Source organism: Tachyglossus aculeatus, chromosome 19, assembly GCF_015852505.1.
Source record: "Tachyglossus aculeatus isolate mTacAcu1 chromosome 19, mTacAcu1.pri, whole genome shotgun sequence".
Taxonomy (NCBI): Eukaryota; Metazoa; Chordata; class Mammalia; order Monotremata; family Tachyglossidae; genus Tachyglossus; species Tachyglossus aculeatus.
Genome location: NC_052084.1, coordinates 13,831,561 through 13,848,082, shown reverse-complemented (window position 1 = coordinate 13,848,082; position 16,522 = coordinate 13,831,561). Strand labels below are relative to the sequence as shown.

The window sequence follows — 16,522 nt, the reverse complement described above, 5'->3', positions numbered from 1 at the left end:
AGAGGAAGGAGGGGGCTCAGTCTGGGAAGGCCTCCTATAGGAGGTGAGCTCTCAGTAGGGCTTTGAAGGGAGGAAGAGAGCTAGCTTGGCGGATGTGTGGAGGGAGGGCACTCCAGGCCAGGGGGAGGACGTGGGCTGGGCATCGATGGCGGGACAGGTGAGAACGAGGCACAGTGAGGCGATTAGTGGCAGAGGAGCAGAGGGTGCAGGCTGGGCTGTATAAGGAGAGAAGAGAGGTGAGGTAGGAGGGGGCGAGGTGATGGACAGCGTTGAAGTCGAGGGTGAGGAGTTTTTGCCTGATGCGTAGGATGATTGGTAGCCACTGCAGATTTTTGAGGAGGGGAGTAACATGCCCAGAGAGTTTCTGCACAAAGACGATCCAAGCAGCAGCGTGAAGCATGGGTTGAAGTGGGGAGAGACAGGAGGATGGGACATCGGAGAGGGGGCTGATGCAGTAATCCAGTCGGGATAGGATGAGAGATTGAACGAGCAGGGTAGCGGTTTGGATGGAGAGGAAAGGGCAGATCTTGGCGATGTTGCGGAGGTGAGGCCGGCAGGTTCTGGTGACGGATTGGATGTGAGGGGTGAACAAGAGAGCAGAATCAAGTTAGTATGCTTCCCTAAAAAAAATCTACTTATTAAATGTAGCCTTAGCGTGCCTTACATCATTGGTACCTTTACAAGCCGTATCATGTGCACATACTTTCGGTGTCAATGTGAACCGTGTCTCGTGCACTTACAGGGGAGAAGCTGAAATGAAGGGGAAGAGAGTAGGTGAGGACTGAGAAGGGGAAGAGGACAGGAGAAAGGAAGACAAAGGCAGGCAGAGGAGCAAGGGGAAAGGGAAAACAGGATACTAAAGAGAGAGAAAAGAGGGGGAAGAGGGAGAGTGCCAAAGCAAATTACTGAGTTGTCACCAAGGCCATTCTCTGCTATCGAATGCCACTTAAGTCATCACCTCCAGTGTCATGGCCATCTGAGGGAAAGAGGTGATGGAACTGGCAGAAATGGTATGGTGGCAAATGGCAAACAAAAGGTAGTCACGAGACCTGGGTTCTAGACCCCCACCTTCCATTACCACTGGCTTGTGTGGTCTTGTGGAAGTCCCAAACTTTCTATGCCTCAATTCTTTCTATGCCTCAATTTCCTCATTTGTAAAATGCAGATAACACAGAAAACCTTGGTGGCAGTAGCAGGTGCATTAAAATCATTTCCTAGTACAGTTCGCTGCACACCGCGGATGCTCAATAAATCCTGTTGTTGATAGGTACTGAGTAATCAGGTGACAAGATTGAAAAATGCCAAGAGAAAGCCGAGGATTACAGAAATACCCATTTGAATCAGAATCATCTCTAAAGTCCATGTGTTTGTGTCATTAACTGGAAAATCCAAGAGGGTCTAGGCAGCAACTCTGTGGGTTATTCTAAACCAGGTCCAGCACACTCTTGACGTGTAGGGTGCAGGGGGGGGGGGGGGGGGTGGGTAGCCTTAGGGCAGTTGGCCACAGCAGGGAAAAAGGAAAGACAAAGCAGACACACCTATCACCCACCACAGCCAGCACCATAGCTCCTTGCTCCTCCTGTTCTGAGCTTACAGGGGCTGCAGCTTCTGCTGCTGCTCTCCAGGGTTCCGGTATTCGGCATGCAGCCCACCAACACTGAAAACCCCAGGGAGCGGTAGCCACAGCTGTAGTACCTTCAACCCTGGGCAAAGAATGGGGTTATTCAACAGAGGTAGGAAAAGGACTACTTCCACTATGTCTCTCTCTCCAGCTGCAGCTGTTGAAGGAGAATGTGTATCCACCTGGGCAGCTGCAGGGGGGAAGGTTTGGTTGGAGAGTATGTCCATGTCTGTCTGTGCTCCGCTTCTATATTTGCAAGTGTCTATATCTGCCTATCTTTCCTGCTTCTGCCAGTCTCTTTGTGCCCCTGTAACTGTCACTCTTCAAGTCCCAGACCTTGTAATTAGTCTCAATTCTTAGATTTGCAATCTACCTCTATGTTTCATTTTGTTTTCTGGAGGGGTTGGGATTTTTTTGGAGGGGGAGTTTTGGTATTTGTTAAGTGCTTATTATGTGCCAGGCACTGTACTAAGCACTGAGGTAGATACAAGCTAATCAAGTTGGACATTATTGTTGGGTTGAACTCACCCAAGCGCTTAGTACAGTGCACACCACACAGTAAGTGCTTCATAAATATGATCGACTGATGTCCCACATGGGGCTCACAAGTCTTAATCCCCCTTCTACAGATGAGGTAACTGAGGCTCAGAGAAGTTAAATGACTTGCCCAAGGTCACACAGCAGACAAGGGGCAGAATTGGAATTAGAACACAGGTCCTTCTGACCCCCAGGCCTGTGTTCTATCCATCAGATCCCGCCCATCTCACTTTGTCCCTGCCTCAGTCCTTCTTCCTTTCCTGCCTTCTCCCCACTAATCACAGACTGCTGTCCCTGCCCCAATGGATGCCCCATGCACTAACAGCATATCTGCATGAAATAACAAGATCGTTCTATTTGCCAATTTCATTTCTTTTTGTTCTACTGAATAATGAGGAACTAGCTGGCTACAAATTTAACAGAGACTGTATTAGTAATCTGAATTCTTTTTAAAGCATGACCCTTGTCCAAACACACAACTGCATATGCAGACTATCCCCCAGAATTAATTTGACAAGTCTGATCTAGATCATCCTGAATTTACCACTTAATTATGCAAAACTCTGCTTCCTCTGGCAGGGTGCGTCTGCCCTCAAAGCCTCCTTCAAATTAAAGGAAAAACAATTCCTCTTGCTTCAAAGTTATGTGTTACTGCTCCCCACTTCCAGCCCCTCCCTCCCCTGAGCTAAGGTCTAACAGACAATTAATAAGGTAACATTTCATACTTATCATGAGATCTCAGGCCAGTTGCAGTAGTTTCTGCAATAGTTTTCACATCAATTAAATCGAATCTAAAACTTCCTCCCTTCCCATACTTCATTTTTTTATTTTATTTATCTTTAGACAGTTTTAAGTTGCACTCTTTCTGGTAAAAAAATCACCTCTGGGTACAAATATTAAACCTAACAAGAGATTAAAATAGCTTTAGGAGTAGGAGTTATGAGTTATCTTAAAAATAACCAACTGCTCTAACGAGTGTTAACTGACATTGCCTTACAAAGAAAGAACCAAACCGGGAAATAAGGCCTATTACAGGGCCCAGTATTCAGGGGATAACCAATGTAGACCTGGTGAAGGGGCCTCAGTCTAGAGCTGAGCAGCAATTTCATTTTAATTGCCCCCTGGGGCCAAAACCTGAGCATACTCTGGCCCTTGGAAGACAGTTGGGGCAAGGAGCAGCATTTTTTTAGGGTTTTTTTTTTTTTTTTAGTACTTACTAGGTGCCAGGTACTGTACTATGCCCTGAGGCTAATCGGGTCAGACACAGTCTATGTATCCCATACAGAGCTCACCGTTTTAATCCCCATTTTACAGATGAGGTAACTGAGGCACAGAAAAGTTAAACGACTTGCCCAAGGTCACAGAGCAGACAAGTGGTGGAGTCAGGATTAGAACCCAGGTGATTACACTTGCCCCCAAAACAGAGCCATCATTTCAGAGTGTTTTACAGACACCTCTCTCAAACACATTCAATGATGCTCACACGCAAGCTTACGTCTGCTGTTTTAGAAGAACCTCTCAGTGGATTGAAAGTCTAGTCTGGCTGCATTCTCCAGGCCCCTCATTGCATCCAAGTCTCACAGCCCAAAATACGTTTAACAATACTGAACCTAGCATACAGCCTGCTTTTCTCTGAAGGTGATGAGGAAAGGATCAGGCAGGGCTTTAATTAATGCCATGGAACAGCAATTTATTATTTAGCTGACAGCAGCACTGAATATTTTTGTTTCAATTTATTCATCCGCCATTCCAAAAAAAATCACATTTATACTCATCCCTGGCATGTTTCAATTGTGTTTCATAAAAGTCTTCTTCAAGAGTTAATTAATGCAATATGAAAACATTTTCCAAATAGCAACTGTACCTCCAAATATGCCCAGTTAGTATGCAAGCCTAGACCCTCTGTCCAATTAATTTTTCTCCTGGGTTGTATATAATCCCAGGTTCACAAATTAATTGCACAACACTTCACATCGCTTTGGTTTTATAAAAGCGCTCTCCCTGTGCCCAGAAATTGGGTAGGGCATTGGTAGGTGTCTGTGGACCAAATCCTCCAATATAAGAACTTCCCAGACAAGTGCCAGAGAGGATGCCAAATTACGCCAAGGACTTTTCTGATATTCTTCATGTGCAGACAGACAGATTCTATGGGAACAATTAGGAGCTGGTGGGAGAATTCGGCCCAATGTATTTTTTTAATCGAGAATTTAGTCAATGGGGATAAAAGGCCTATTTCTTTTCTCTTTTTAAACAGAATTCCCCCTGGGAAGCTGAGCCTAGGGTTCCAGTTGCCTTCAGAGGGACAGCCCTGTGTGTCTGGATTATTAGTCCTAAGGCCACAGATCCAAATAAGAAAAGGGGTGAGTTGGAATTATCCTCTCCACTCATCCTCTGCTCAGACACATTGTTGCAGGCAGGGTTGGGCTATTTCCTCTCTACTTCCCTCGAGGGAGGGCAAAGCATAAGGAAGAGGTGGGCCTTTGGAGGCAGGGATACTATGGATTGGTACCATCCAATACAAGGTCATGGGGGGAGTGGGGAGAGAGCACAGGTGCACTCCAGCAGTCAGTCCCTGGCTGCTCCTCTTCACCCACCTCCCAAAAGAGCCTGAGCTTACCCACAGGAAAATGTCCTGACTCTCTCAGCTGTCTGATCCTTGGGAGCCTTGTCCATTTTTTTATTCCTTCCTCAGTTCCCATGAGAGGGGGTGCTTTCTCAGGAAGTTAAATCCCCAGGTTTCATAGTGATTCACTTCAGGGTCCAGGGTCACTTCAGGATCAGCTACTTTTGTCACTTGCCTGCCTACTTGTTCAAACCAGATCAAAAACTCCATGAGGAAAACAATTTATCTTCTTGAGGTAGCACAGCATAGTGGGAATCAGAAGACCTGGATCCTAGTCCCATCTCTGCCAGTCATATTTATTGAGCGCTACGTGCACAGCGCTATACTAAGCATTTGGGAGAGTACAATATAACAGACATTCCCTGCCCAAAATGAGTTTACAGTCTATGGATTTACAGTTTGCTATGTGTCTTTGGGAAGAAAGTTGCTTAATTTCTCCAAGTTTCAGTTTCTTTACCTGTAATATGGAGATTGAATACCTCCTCTCTCTGCCCCTTAGAATGTAAACTCTGTGGAGGACAGGGACTGTCCTGTCTGATTATAATAATAATAATCGGCATTTGTTAAGCGCTTACTACGTGCAAAGCACTGTTCTAAGCGCTGGGGAGGATACAGGGTGATCAGGTTGTCCCACGTGGGGCTCACAGTCTTAATCCCCATTTTACAAATGAGGTAACTAAGGCCCAGAGAAGTTAAGTGACTTGTCCAAGCTCACACAGCAGACATGTGGCGGAGTTGGGATTCGAACCCATGACCACTGACTCTAAAGCCCGGGCTCTTTCCACTGAGTCATGCTGATTATGTTTTATTTAGCTCAGCACATGGCACACTCTTTGGCACATAGTAAATGCAATCCTTTTTTTAATGGTATTTGTTAAGTACTTACTATGTGCCAGGCACGGTACTAAACACTGGGGTAGATACAAGCTAATCAGGTGGACACAGTCCATGTCCCGCTTGGTGCTCGCAGTCTTAATCCTCATTTCACTGCTGAGGTAACGGAGGCCCAGAGAAGCCAAGTGACTTGCTCCAAGTCACACAGCAGACGAGTGACAGAGCCAGGATTAGAACCAGGTCCTCTGACTCCCAAGCCCGTGCTCTTTCCACTAGGCCATGCTGCTTCTCTTATAATTGTGCTTCTTTTGTTCCTGCAGTCTAATACAGTGCCTGTTAAGCGTTTAGCAAATGTCCTTCCCATTACGTTGCATTGGCTAATACAAGCAAAGCAGATCATGTTTTTCCAGACACTATAATCAATTCCCTCCCACTGTGAAACACAATAGGCATATGCTTTTTAATCTTCTAAAACAAATTGGTGGCACCCAGGATGGATGGAGGAAAAGCAAACTGAAGGTTGGAACCGTTTCCAGAACTAAGTTTAGAAAAGAATTTTTAGACCCATTCTCACTCTGCGGAACTCTGCAGACTGGGTGTTGAGCAGAATTTGCTCTCAGAGTCATTTAGGAAAAGAGTGAGGAAAAAGAGAAGAACTATACAAATGAGGATGATTGATCAATTTTATTATGATCTTCTAACTTTTCTGAGTGCTCTTGGAATGTGGGAGTGAACCCAACCTCTATCATGCTCCTGAACTTAGACAGAAAACCTACTAAATGAATCAAATGAGACCTGCTTCACACTGCAGCATGCCCATTATACCTGTTCAGGCAATTACACTATTTTTACATTTTTGATCCAAGTCATTTGCATGCCTTTTTTTGGTGGGGGTTGGAGTACAGGGGGTAGATATATTGCTCAGAGCACAATCCATAATTCATTCATTTAATCATATTTATTGAGCGCTTACTGTGTGCAGAGCACTGATTTCTAGGTTCACTCCACGGGCCATCTTTAAAGTGAAGCAATGTTTTATAAAGCAAATGCTTAATTATCTGAGCTAATGAAGAAAGTGGATTGCGTGGATAATTTTAATCCATGGATAACCCAACATATTTTCAAAAAGTGAATAGTTTCAACCTCCTCCCCCATCAAACTTACAGTTCTGATGAAGCAGTAAGACGACTTGGTTTGAGTTTCATCTCCTCAACACTTCCCATACCTACTCTTTGTGGGGGGAAGAATTATTGAAGAGTGAAATGGCTAAAAAGTGGGGCAGAAGGAAGTAGGAGGAGGAGAAAGGAGCAAGGATAATCCACAAAATGAATCATCTACCCCTGAATCATTGGCAGCTAAGTGTACCCATCAGATATTCTGGAAAACTTTGAATTATTTGTAGACTACATCGTTTTACTTCCCTCCCTACCACCCCCAACCCCCGCAAAAAAAGATCATGAAGCAAACATAAAAAAAGGATGTTTCACTTATGTTAGGAGTAGGTAGCCAGACATGAAGGCACACAGGATAGATAAGTACTAACCTCATCCACGTTCTCAAATGCATTGATGACATCATATGGCAGGCAGGAGAGCAGATCAATCACAAACCAAGTCTTCAAGTAGTTCATGCGGATGAGTTTTGGATCAGAAATCACTTCCCCGGCCGGCCCCACAAAGGTGGTGTGGAAATTCAACACAATGTCCACCAAGAAGATGACATCTACAATGCTGTCCACAACCAGCCAGGCCACATTGTTCTGCTTGGTCTTAAAGGAGACATTATAGGGGACTAAAATGGCTGTGTAAAAGGTTAAAATCAAAATAATCCAATCCCAGGTGGTCTTGAAAACACAATAGTGCAAGATGATGTGGGGTGGAGTCTTTGGTGCCTCTTGTTTGTACTGCGGGAGAATTTCTGAGCCCAGCTGCAGAACCTGAATGGAAAAGTGTAACAGAAAAAAATCAGGATGGAAATTATATTTTGCATTTCGGATTTTCAACCTGACATGCAAGATATGAATAAAATAATTGTAAAGAGGGTCTAGAAAGCCCCCAACCTGGCAAATTCAGGGATCATCCACAATCCTTTCAAGTAACCCATCCACCTGTACCTCTGTCTTATCCTCTCCCTATTGGGAAAAGTTTGTGCTTCCAGCTATCCATCTCTGCTGCTCTTGTTTGAAATTTCAAAGTAAAAAGTGCCTCTAGGTGCCTGTATTTTGGGCATGACTCAAAGCCAGTTGACATTGTCCATTCTCATCAACTGATCTGCCTTCAAGAGCTTAGTACAGTGCTCTGCACACAGTAAGTGCTCAATAAATACGATTGAATGGAAAAGAACATCATTAAGCACTTTTCAAATCAAAAAGTTCAACAAAGATCTGAGTTCAGATTGGGCCCAGCTACAGAAAAACTGGGTGCCTTCACTGGTTTTTGGTGTTTCCTGACCCTGACCGAAGAGTACAGTTAACAAAACTCATTCAGGGAATGGAGCTGTAGTAAGAGGCTCTTTGAAAGTAACAGACAATCACTTTCTTAGAAACTAATAATTCAGTCCTGAAGATTCACAAGCTACCAACTGCCTGGCACACAGAAGACAGACATAATACACTCAAAGCACGACTCTGAGAGCATCTCTTACACCCCACTGTTCTGAGGAAAAAAGGTAGGTTCTGGGGCCTTTTCTGACTTTGAAAAACAAACTCTGCACAATGGTTTTATTATGAAAGAACTCAAAAGAGGCAACAAGCCATAGGGAACTGACTGGAGGCCAAAACAGGATCTAGCTTCATGACACTCCAGAAATACCCATACATACCCTTTTGGGGGAGAAATGATGGCAAGAAAAGTGGTTAGATCAATCCATACTTATTTAGTAAGGCAATCTCTTAACTTGACATTTTCAATGATTTGATTTGTTCATACCTGAGGGAGTTTGAGTCGATTGCACCTTTCCCCCTTTTGGAAATGCAAGCTCTTCTGGACTGACTGGAGAGATGCATTCATTTTTAAATAGGGGTCCCCATGGGGCTGGCTCTCAGAAAACTGCTTACCAGCTTCAACACTATGGTGAGAAGTTCTATTCATTTTCTATCTCTCATCATGGGGATAAAGCCTTTTGCACTTAAGCAACGGGACACAAGAACTGCTACTGAGCAAGACTGGAGGCTGAGATAGTTGACAATAGAAAACACGTGGCTCTATTCGTTTCCCACCCTGTGCTCATGCAGTGAGAAAACCTAGGGTCTAACTTCAGATCTTTTGTACAGCCCATTTTCCAATGGAATCCTTAACAGGTTTCCTCCGCTCTGTTTCTACTACATGTTAGAACAAGAAGAAATTCCACTGAGAAAATTTTACTTTGAATTTATCTGAACCTTAACCTACCAGGAAATATATTTCTTCATGTACCATTTCCAAGTAACATCAGTCATAAAATACATTGTGTACTCAATCACTTCATTTCCTGTTCTTCATTCCCACTTTCCCCCTCCTCCTCCTCAACAGGTCTTCACTGAACACTAACAGAGTTAATAGCTCTGTTCTAGGTTAGGGTTGAATTATAAGGCTAATGTTGATTTATGTGAGGTGGAAATTTTATTCCTGTTAATCACTGGAGGATTTATTTGCTGATCTGACTGTCTTCAACAAGGGTGTGAAGAGCATCATATTACTCCAAAACCAAGACAAGGTTTTGTGCCAGTTTCTAACACAAAGACTCAATTTACTCAAGCAAAGCCTCAATTAAGCAATTCCACATGCACACTTCCTTCCTTCTGTCACTCCTCCCAAAATTAGGAGAGGGAAAGGAGTCTGGGACAGAAAATGTTGGAGAAAGGAAAAAAACAAGACATATGGTTTTGCCTTTCCCCTGGGTGTTAGAGCCTCTGCCTTTGCTTCTCCCAACACCTCTTTGTTCCTGCATCTCTAAGTGAGGGTATTTCAGAGTGGTTCACTGGCTCTTGAGTTAATATGCACCAAAATGATAACAACATCTACTGTTGAATGAAAAGAATATACACCTGTACATAAACGCATGCATGTCTACACACACACACACACTCCATTCCCTTGAGATATGCCCTCTGGCCAGAGAGACAATAAGAGATCCCTGTTTGTGACCTGTCAATTAATCAATGGTATTTGAGTGCTTACGGTAAACAGAACACTAAGTATTTAGGAGAGTAAAACAAATTCGGTAGACACATTCCCTACCCACAAGGAGCTTACCAGCTGCATGGGAACACAGACATTAATATAAATAAGTACATTACAGCTATGTACGTAAGTGCTATGGGGCTAAGAGTGGGGTGAGTATCAAGTGCTTAATGGGTATGTATCAGAGTGCATGTGTTAATGAGTTTATGTGTTTATGACCTATGATGTTTTTAGAGTCATCATTCTGGTCCCTCTTGCTGGCACAAAATACAGTAATATTCCGCCCCCCGCCAACACACACACACCCCACACACACACCCCTCAACCCACCACACAGTCCCTGAAGGTCCTCATGTTTCCAAACACTGTTGCTTGGCTCGGTTCTTAATGGCTGGAATGTGAAAGAAACCTTAGCCTCTAGCAGGGGAGTAGCAGGCTTAGCCTTGAAGGGCAAAGTCAAAAGGAACTAGATCTAGGCAGGGAAGCAGGGGGAATTGAAGTGATTGTATTAAGTGTGCTGGGCTGCAACCCACCTGGAATAGACAAATCCTTAACTACTGTCATAAACATGCTGCTAAATAGGCCGTCCCCAGGCCTATTTTTAGGACTTTTTTTCTCCATTATGCTTCTATGCCACAGTGAAAGAGTTATTTGTGGTAGGAAGCAATTAAAAGTATTACTACCACACTCTATTTCACGGGCTTTTCTTGCAGTCATTTATTTGTTCCCACTAGTAATACCTGATGATCATACCACATCGCTTTTTTCACCAAATAATCCTGTTTCAAGGGCAACCCCAATCACAGTCTCAGGTTTCCTCTCCCTCTTGCTGGGAAATTTTCCACTACTTTCATGAACTCCTAAAAGTATTTTCCCTGAGTTTCCAATTGTTTCCCCTCTTTGTTCCCCACCCTTTCTCCCATACCTTCCCGGACTCCATGTTGCCCTTGCTGCAGCCAACTGATGCTACAGTCATTCAGAGAGGGGAGAGTTGGATTCTCGCCACATCAAAAAGATTCACAGCTATCTCTTCGTTGTTCATGGTCATGAGAGCCAGGGAAAGGCCAGAGAGATCCACAAGCCATAGACAATCCAAAACACCTCAATTTAGTCAAATTTCTACCTTTTGCCTCACCCAGCCTATTTACCACCACCATTACAGTTAGCAAGAGGCCCATCTGACTAGTTAGAATTTTATCTCCAATTTTCCCTGCTCACCCTCCGAGGGAAGTGGTAACAGGCAGCAACATGACTAGAAAGACGGCAGATTGCCAGAGGAATAATAATAATAATTGAGGTACTTGTTGAGCACATACTCTATATCAACACTTTTCTAAGCGCTGCATCAGATACAATATTATCGGGTCAGGCACAATTCCTTTTCCACACGGGGCTCACAGTCAACATAGGAGGGTGAACAGGAATAGGGAACAGAATCTAGAGAGTGCACGGAGTAGACTCAGTACTATGCTCATGGATAGACGTGAGCTGATTTATGAGTACCTGCCTTTCATGTGTGCAGAGCACAGTTCACAAAAGTAACACTTTCTTCAGTAAACAGGGAACACAGTTCCCTATCCTCCAGGCTGGAATCGCAGTGCGGAATCTTCCAATCCAATTATTCTTAGGGAAAACCATACCTCAATTGGGGTTCATCCACCAAATATATTTTTCTGCCTTTCCCTCCCATTGGACTGTAAACTCCTGGAGGGCAGAGACTGTGTCTACCAACTGTTTAGTATTCTTCCAAGTGCCTGATTTAAAGTTACTCCTTGGAAATTTTCCCCCATGGGAAATTTACCAAAATTTCCCAAATGGAAAGTCATGTTAAACTTGAGCAAGCTGCCAGCCAGGGAAAAAAAGGAAGTTCACGCTGCCTTTCCCCAGGTGATGATTTGCTGAGCCTTCAGGAGTGGATGTGTCTCCCCCTTCTAGACTGTGAGCCCACTGTTGGGTAGGGACTGTCTCTATGTGTTGCCGACTTGTACTTCCCAAGCGCTTAGTACAGTGCTCTGCACACAGTAAGCGCTCAATAAATACGATTGATTGATTGATTAAGAGAATCACATAGTCCTCCATAATAGATCTGGCCTATCATGCTCGAGACATACACTCACTATATGTGTGCATTTTATATATGTATTATATATATACATATAATTATATATAATACATATATATGCATTTTATATATGTATAATATATATAATTATATACAATACATATATATGCATTTTATGTATGTATAATATATATAATTATATATATAATACATATATATGCATTTTATATATGTATAATATATATAATTATATATATAATACATATATATGCATTTTATATATGTATTATATACAATTATATATATATATATCTGTACTTAGGATTTGAATGTGGCAATAGTCTCTGTGAAATTGTTATCGGTGAGCAAATGTGGTATCTAAAATCTGTGTGCATCAACTCATCGTTTCTTCACTATATGTCTGCAAAATAGAAATACCTATAACTGCACTATTGCATACAGATGGCATGGGGCGGGGGGGGTGGGGGGGTGAAGCATTTCTAGAATTGGAAGTATATAGCCCATAAGAGCTAAGAACCCACTCAGGATTGTACTAACCAGGAGGGACTTGTCTCCCAGTTGTCTGGGCAAGATTTATGAGATTTTAAAAATAAATCAATTTCCAGGCTCCTTAGCTCCCCAGGCCTTTCTTGTTGCATTTAAATAACATGCACCCTCTGCTGGTCACCCAAAGAAACAACAGCCGATTGATATGCTGCTTTCGGGAAGTGGGATGTGATAATCCCTAGTCAATCAATCAATCAATCGTATTTATTGAGCGCTTACTGTGTGCAGAGCACTGTACTAAGCGCTTCTAACCATTAAAAAAGGCTGGACACCATTGGTTTACGAACTTCAGTTTGCTCTGAATCTTGATGCTGGGAGGGTGTTTTAACAATCCACCAAATGACATGCTATTTTGTAAGCCCAGAGCAAGTGACCTACTGCCGTGCAGGCAGGAAGACTGCACTAAATGTTTTTGGATGCCCAAGATGACAGAGCATTTGCAATGAAAGATCCTCATTTTCACCTTCCCAATCTGGATTCCCGTAGGAATGGCCCAGAAAGGCTGAGGAGGATAGTCTTTCCCGCTCAAGATTATTTGTGTTACCACTGTCCACTTGTTAAAGCACCAATGTCCTAAGGCAATAGGGGCTATTTAGATGCTCAGGCACCCATTATTTGAGAGTTTTTCACTGATATTCGGTACTTTTTATTGAGTATGTCTTGGCTGCTCTATTCATAGCTAAACATATTTCGGGAAAAACATACAGCCCCCAGGATTTCTGGCTTCCAGAACTTTATCAAGACTTCGCTTAAATGGATAGGGTGTTATGAGACAATTAGTATTATGGCATTAACTAGTCTTACACATTTATTTTAAAAGAAAGCTGATTCTTTTTAAATGCAGAAGAGAAAAAGAATAGCATTTGGGCCAATCAAGTTCATTCGAGAAAATAATGGTACCATTAGGTCAACTACTGAAGCAATGTCTCTTAGAACAGCAAGCTCCCACACTGCTAATATACAATTAACCTTAATATAAGCCAAATTACTTGAACCCTTCCACACAGGAAGAAGCTGCAATAGTCTGAAGAACACCTAGGAAAATTTGGCAAGAGCCTTTTCTAAATGTGGCATGAAAGGTTTAGCAGGCACCAGGATAAGGAAAGGTCATAAAAGCTTCATTATCTCCCTTCAAGTCGACAAACGCTTTCTTCTGCCCAGAGGAACAGAACTTGACATGCAGTAACACCAAAAAAAAAAAATACCATAATTATAATTACCCGGGCTGTGGAGCTACAAGAAGAGGGGGCATTTCGCATACATGCCAAAATGTCTACGGGAGGACAGGGAGCCTAAGACTGCATCCAATCATGTAGTGACCATGGGTAGTGGGGAAATTATGAAGGGCAAATGTAAGGTACATTTTGCCCTGTTGCAGAAGGGTACAGGGGGTTAAGCAACTTATTCAAGGTCACTGAGCAAGTCAGTAGCAGAGACAGGATTGGACAATAAATCGTCCATTTCCCAGTTCCTGCCCATCTCGCCATCCTATTCTCTCTCCCTACACATCCTTAGATTCTGTTGCTTCCCAACCTGCAATGTATTTTTAAATCTGTCTCCCTAGCTAAACTGTAAATTTTTTTTAGGGCATGGATTGTTGTCTATTTACTCCCCCTGGTTCTCTGCACATAGTAAGGGCTCAATAAATAACACTGATTCATTGATTTGATTGAAAGCCCACTAACTATGGCTATTCTTCAAAGTTTAGTCCTGAGTCCTCTACTGTCTCATTTTACCCTCATTCTCAGGAGCACATCTGCTAACATGGTTTTACCTATCGCCTCTAAACAGATCGGCACCTTTAGCCCTGAAATCTCAATGGCTATACAATCTCATGCTTCCTCTTGCCTTCAGGTCATCTCCATCTACAGGGCCACTTACACTATAAATGGCCAAGAATAAAAGCAAATGCCTTATCTTTCCTCCTAAGCTCTTTCCTCTTGTTAATTTTCCTTTCATTGTTGGTATAGCACCATTCTTCCAGTTGCTAAAGGTCACAGCCCTCATGTCATCTTTGACTACTCTCTCTCTCTCACTTACCTCCCACAATCAATGTCCTTTCAGTTCTTTCACTTTGTCACATGATCTACTCCTTCCGATCCAGTCCCTATGCTTCAGCTAAGCTTACAACCACCACCCTGGCACAGACTCCCATCACCTGCAGGGTAGGCTACTGTAATGCAATTCTTGCTGCTCTTTTCAGTTTCCAGCTTAATCTACATACACCTGCACAAGCTGTTGTCTTTTTACAAAGCTGTTCGGGGCACATCACTACCCGAAAACGTCTCCCATGGCTCCTCATTAATTTTTGAACAATACAGAAATCCCTAATCATCAATTTCACCTCTCTCAATCAGCTGGCTCTTTCCTACCTCAGTTTTTTCTTCTCCCACTACACCCAAGCTTGGGCTCTTTGCTCCTAAGTAAACCTCTCAAGACACTCCTCCCTCCCATCTGTTTCAAGTCTGATCCATTGCTCAATGTGTTCCTCCCCCAACCCACAACATCTCTTTGCTTTGCCAAACCACATTTCACCCACTCCTTAGAAGTCCTCCTAAATAAGACCTCAAAGTACGGCAATTCGTTTGGCAACAGGGTCATGGTAATAGAATAAATACCATATCACCTAGTTAGGTTCACATTATTTTAAAGGGGGAAGGCTTTTATGGGAGACTTTTTGGCATCGAGCTGAGCCACCTGCAGAGACTCACGAGAGCTGGCTGGGAGAGTACTAAGAAGTGGATTTGGTCCCAGTGAGCTAGGGGCCTGAATGCAGTGTGCCAAGCAACCAGCCAGTCACTAGCAGAGGTATTTGCTCCAGCAATGAGCTAGCATGATTCTGGAGGAGGGGAGTACAGGGAGAGGTCCATGCTCCTGCTGCTTCCATTCGGTCTTTCAGCTGGGAGAGCAGAGGGGAACTGCAGGCTACCCCCATGCCATGCCTGTATGAGGGGACTTTTACTTCCACCCCTGCTCCTCCCCCAAATTCTTGGCCATCTTATTTCACGAATGAATCTGCTTTTTGTTACTGATTTATTACTTGAGTTTGTTACTCCTATCACTTTCCTCTTTCTACAATTGTACATTTCAATTCATGTCTATTGCCTCCCCCTTGAGACCTCCTCCAGGGCAAGCTCCTCCAGGGCAGGAATCACATTATTTTTACATTTTTTGTGCTTTGCTTATAGTAGGTGCTTAATAAATATTGTTCGTACTGATACTAAATACACTAAACACTGGCCTTCGCATGAAAAATATCTGGACAAATTGGATCTGGATAACTTTGGCTTCAGTTATCCTGATATACCAGGCAAAAAAATTCCATCTGAAATACCCAAACAATCAAGGCCAATTCACCTTTTGGGAGCCTGAATTCGGTGGATAATTTGCATTTGTAGCTCCAGCTCCCATTGTGCTTGTCTCCCTGATCACCTGAGGCACATGAATGTCTGGACCAAGGTTCTTCTCCAAGAGGATGAAGACGAGCTATAACTAAACCCACCCACAAAGAGCATGTTCCAAGAGGAAACTTCCCTAGAGTTCAGATGGATTATGCCAATTCCCTGCTGCCATTCCAAGAAGCCCCTCAGCCAGTTTACCTCAGCCAGCCGTGAATGCTTGTGGACATTTTCCCCCTTCTGGACGCTGGGGGCCAGTTGCTGCAGAACTCCCCTGCTGCTTGTCAGTGCTCTCGTCAGGCGAGCAAATTTTCCCCAACCTGGAGGGAATAAAATAGAGATCATACCATCAACAAATCGATTGCATTGCTCACAAAAAAATGATTATCTTTCGGGCAGGAGGACATTCCCTGTGGACATAGTTTTGGGGACAAAGCCAAAACTGCTCCCTGGAATGTAATCCTCTGGTTAAGGCAACCCTATAAGTCTCCAAAAGGGGCCTGGAAACCATTCTCTAGACTCAGGTCCCACCGCACTCCAGCTCATATACTCTATCCCAGTTAAGCTCACTTTCTTGTTGTTTCTCTCAGTGTCCTCTGCGCCTCTGTCCAAAGCTGACCCATATGCGCTGAACAGCTTCACTCTTCCTGGCTGCCATACCAAATCCCTTCCCCCTTTTAAGGCTTCACCTTCTTGGGGAAGCTTTCTCAATGTTACAAC

At 43.5% G+C, this 16,522-nt stretch overlaps 1 protein-coding gene across 1 annotated transcript in view; it reads right to left on the bottom strand.

Annotated features, from left to right (window-relative positions):
- The window catches only part of KCNH1 (potassium voltage-gated channel subfamily H member 1), a 225,150-nt gene that overhangs the window by 175,034 nt on the left and 33,594 nt on the right, over window positions 1-16,522 (bottom strand). Inside the window, exons 5-6 of the mRNA XM_038761125.1 lie at window positions 16,004-16,122; window positions 7,159-7,551 (exon numbers count right to left, since the gene is read on the bottom strand). Of these exons, the coding sequence (XP_038617053.1) occupies window positions 7,159-7,551; window positions 16,004-16,122 (512 nt within the window). The remainder of the gene's footprint in view (window positions 1-7,158; window positions 7,552-16,003; window positions 16,123-16,522) is intronic.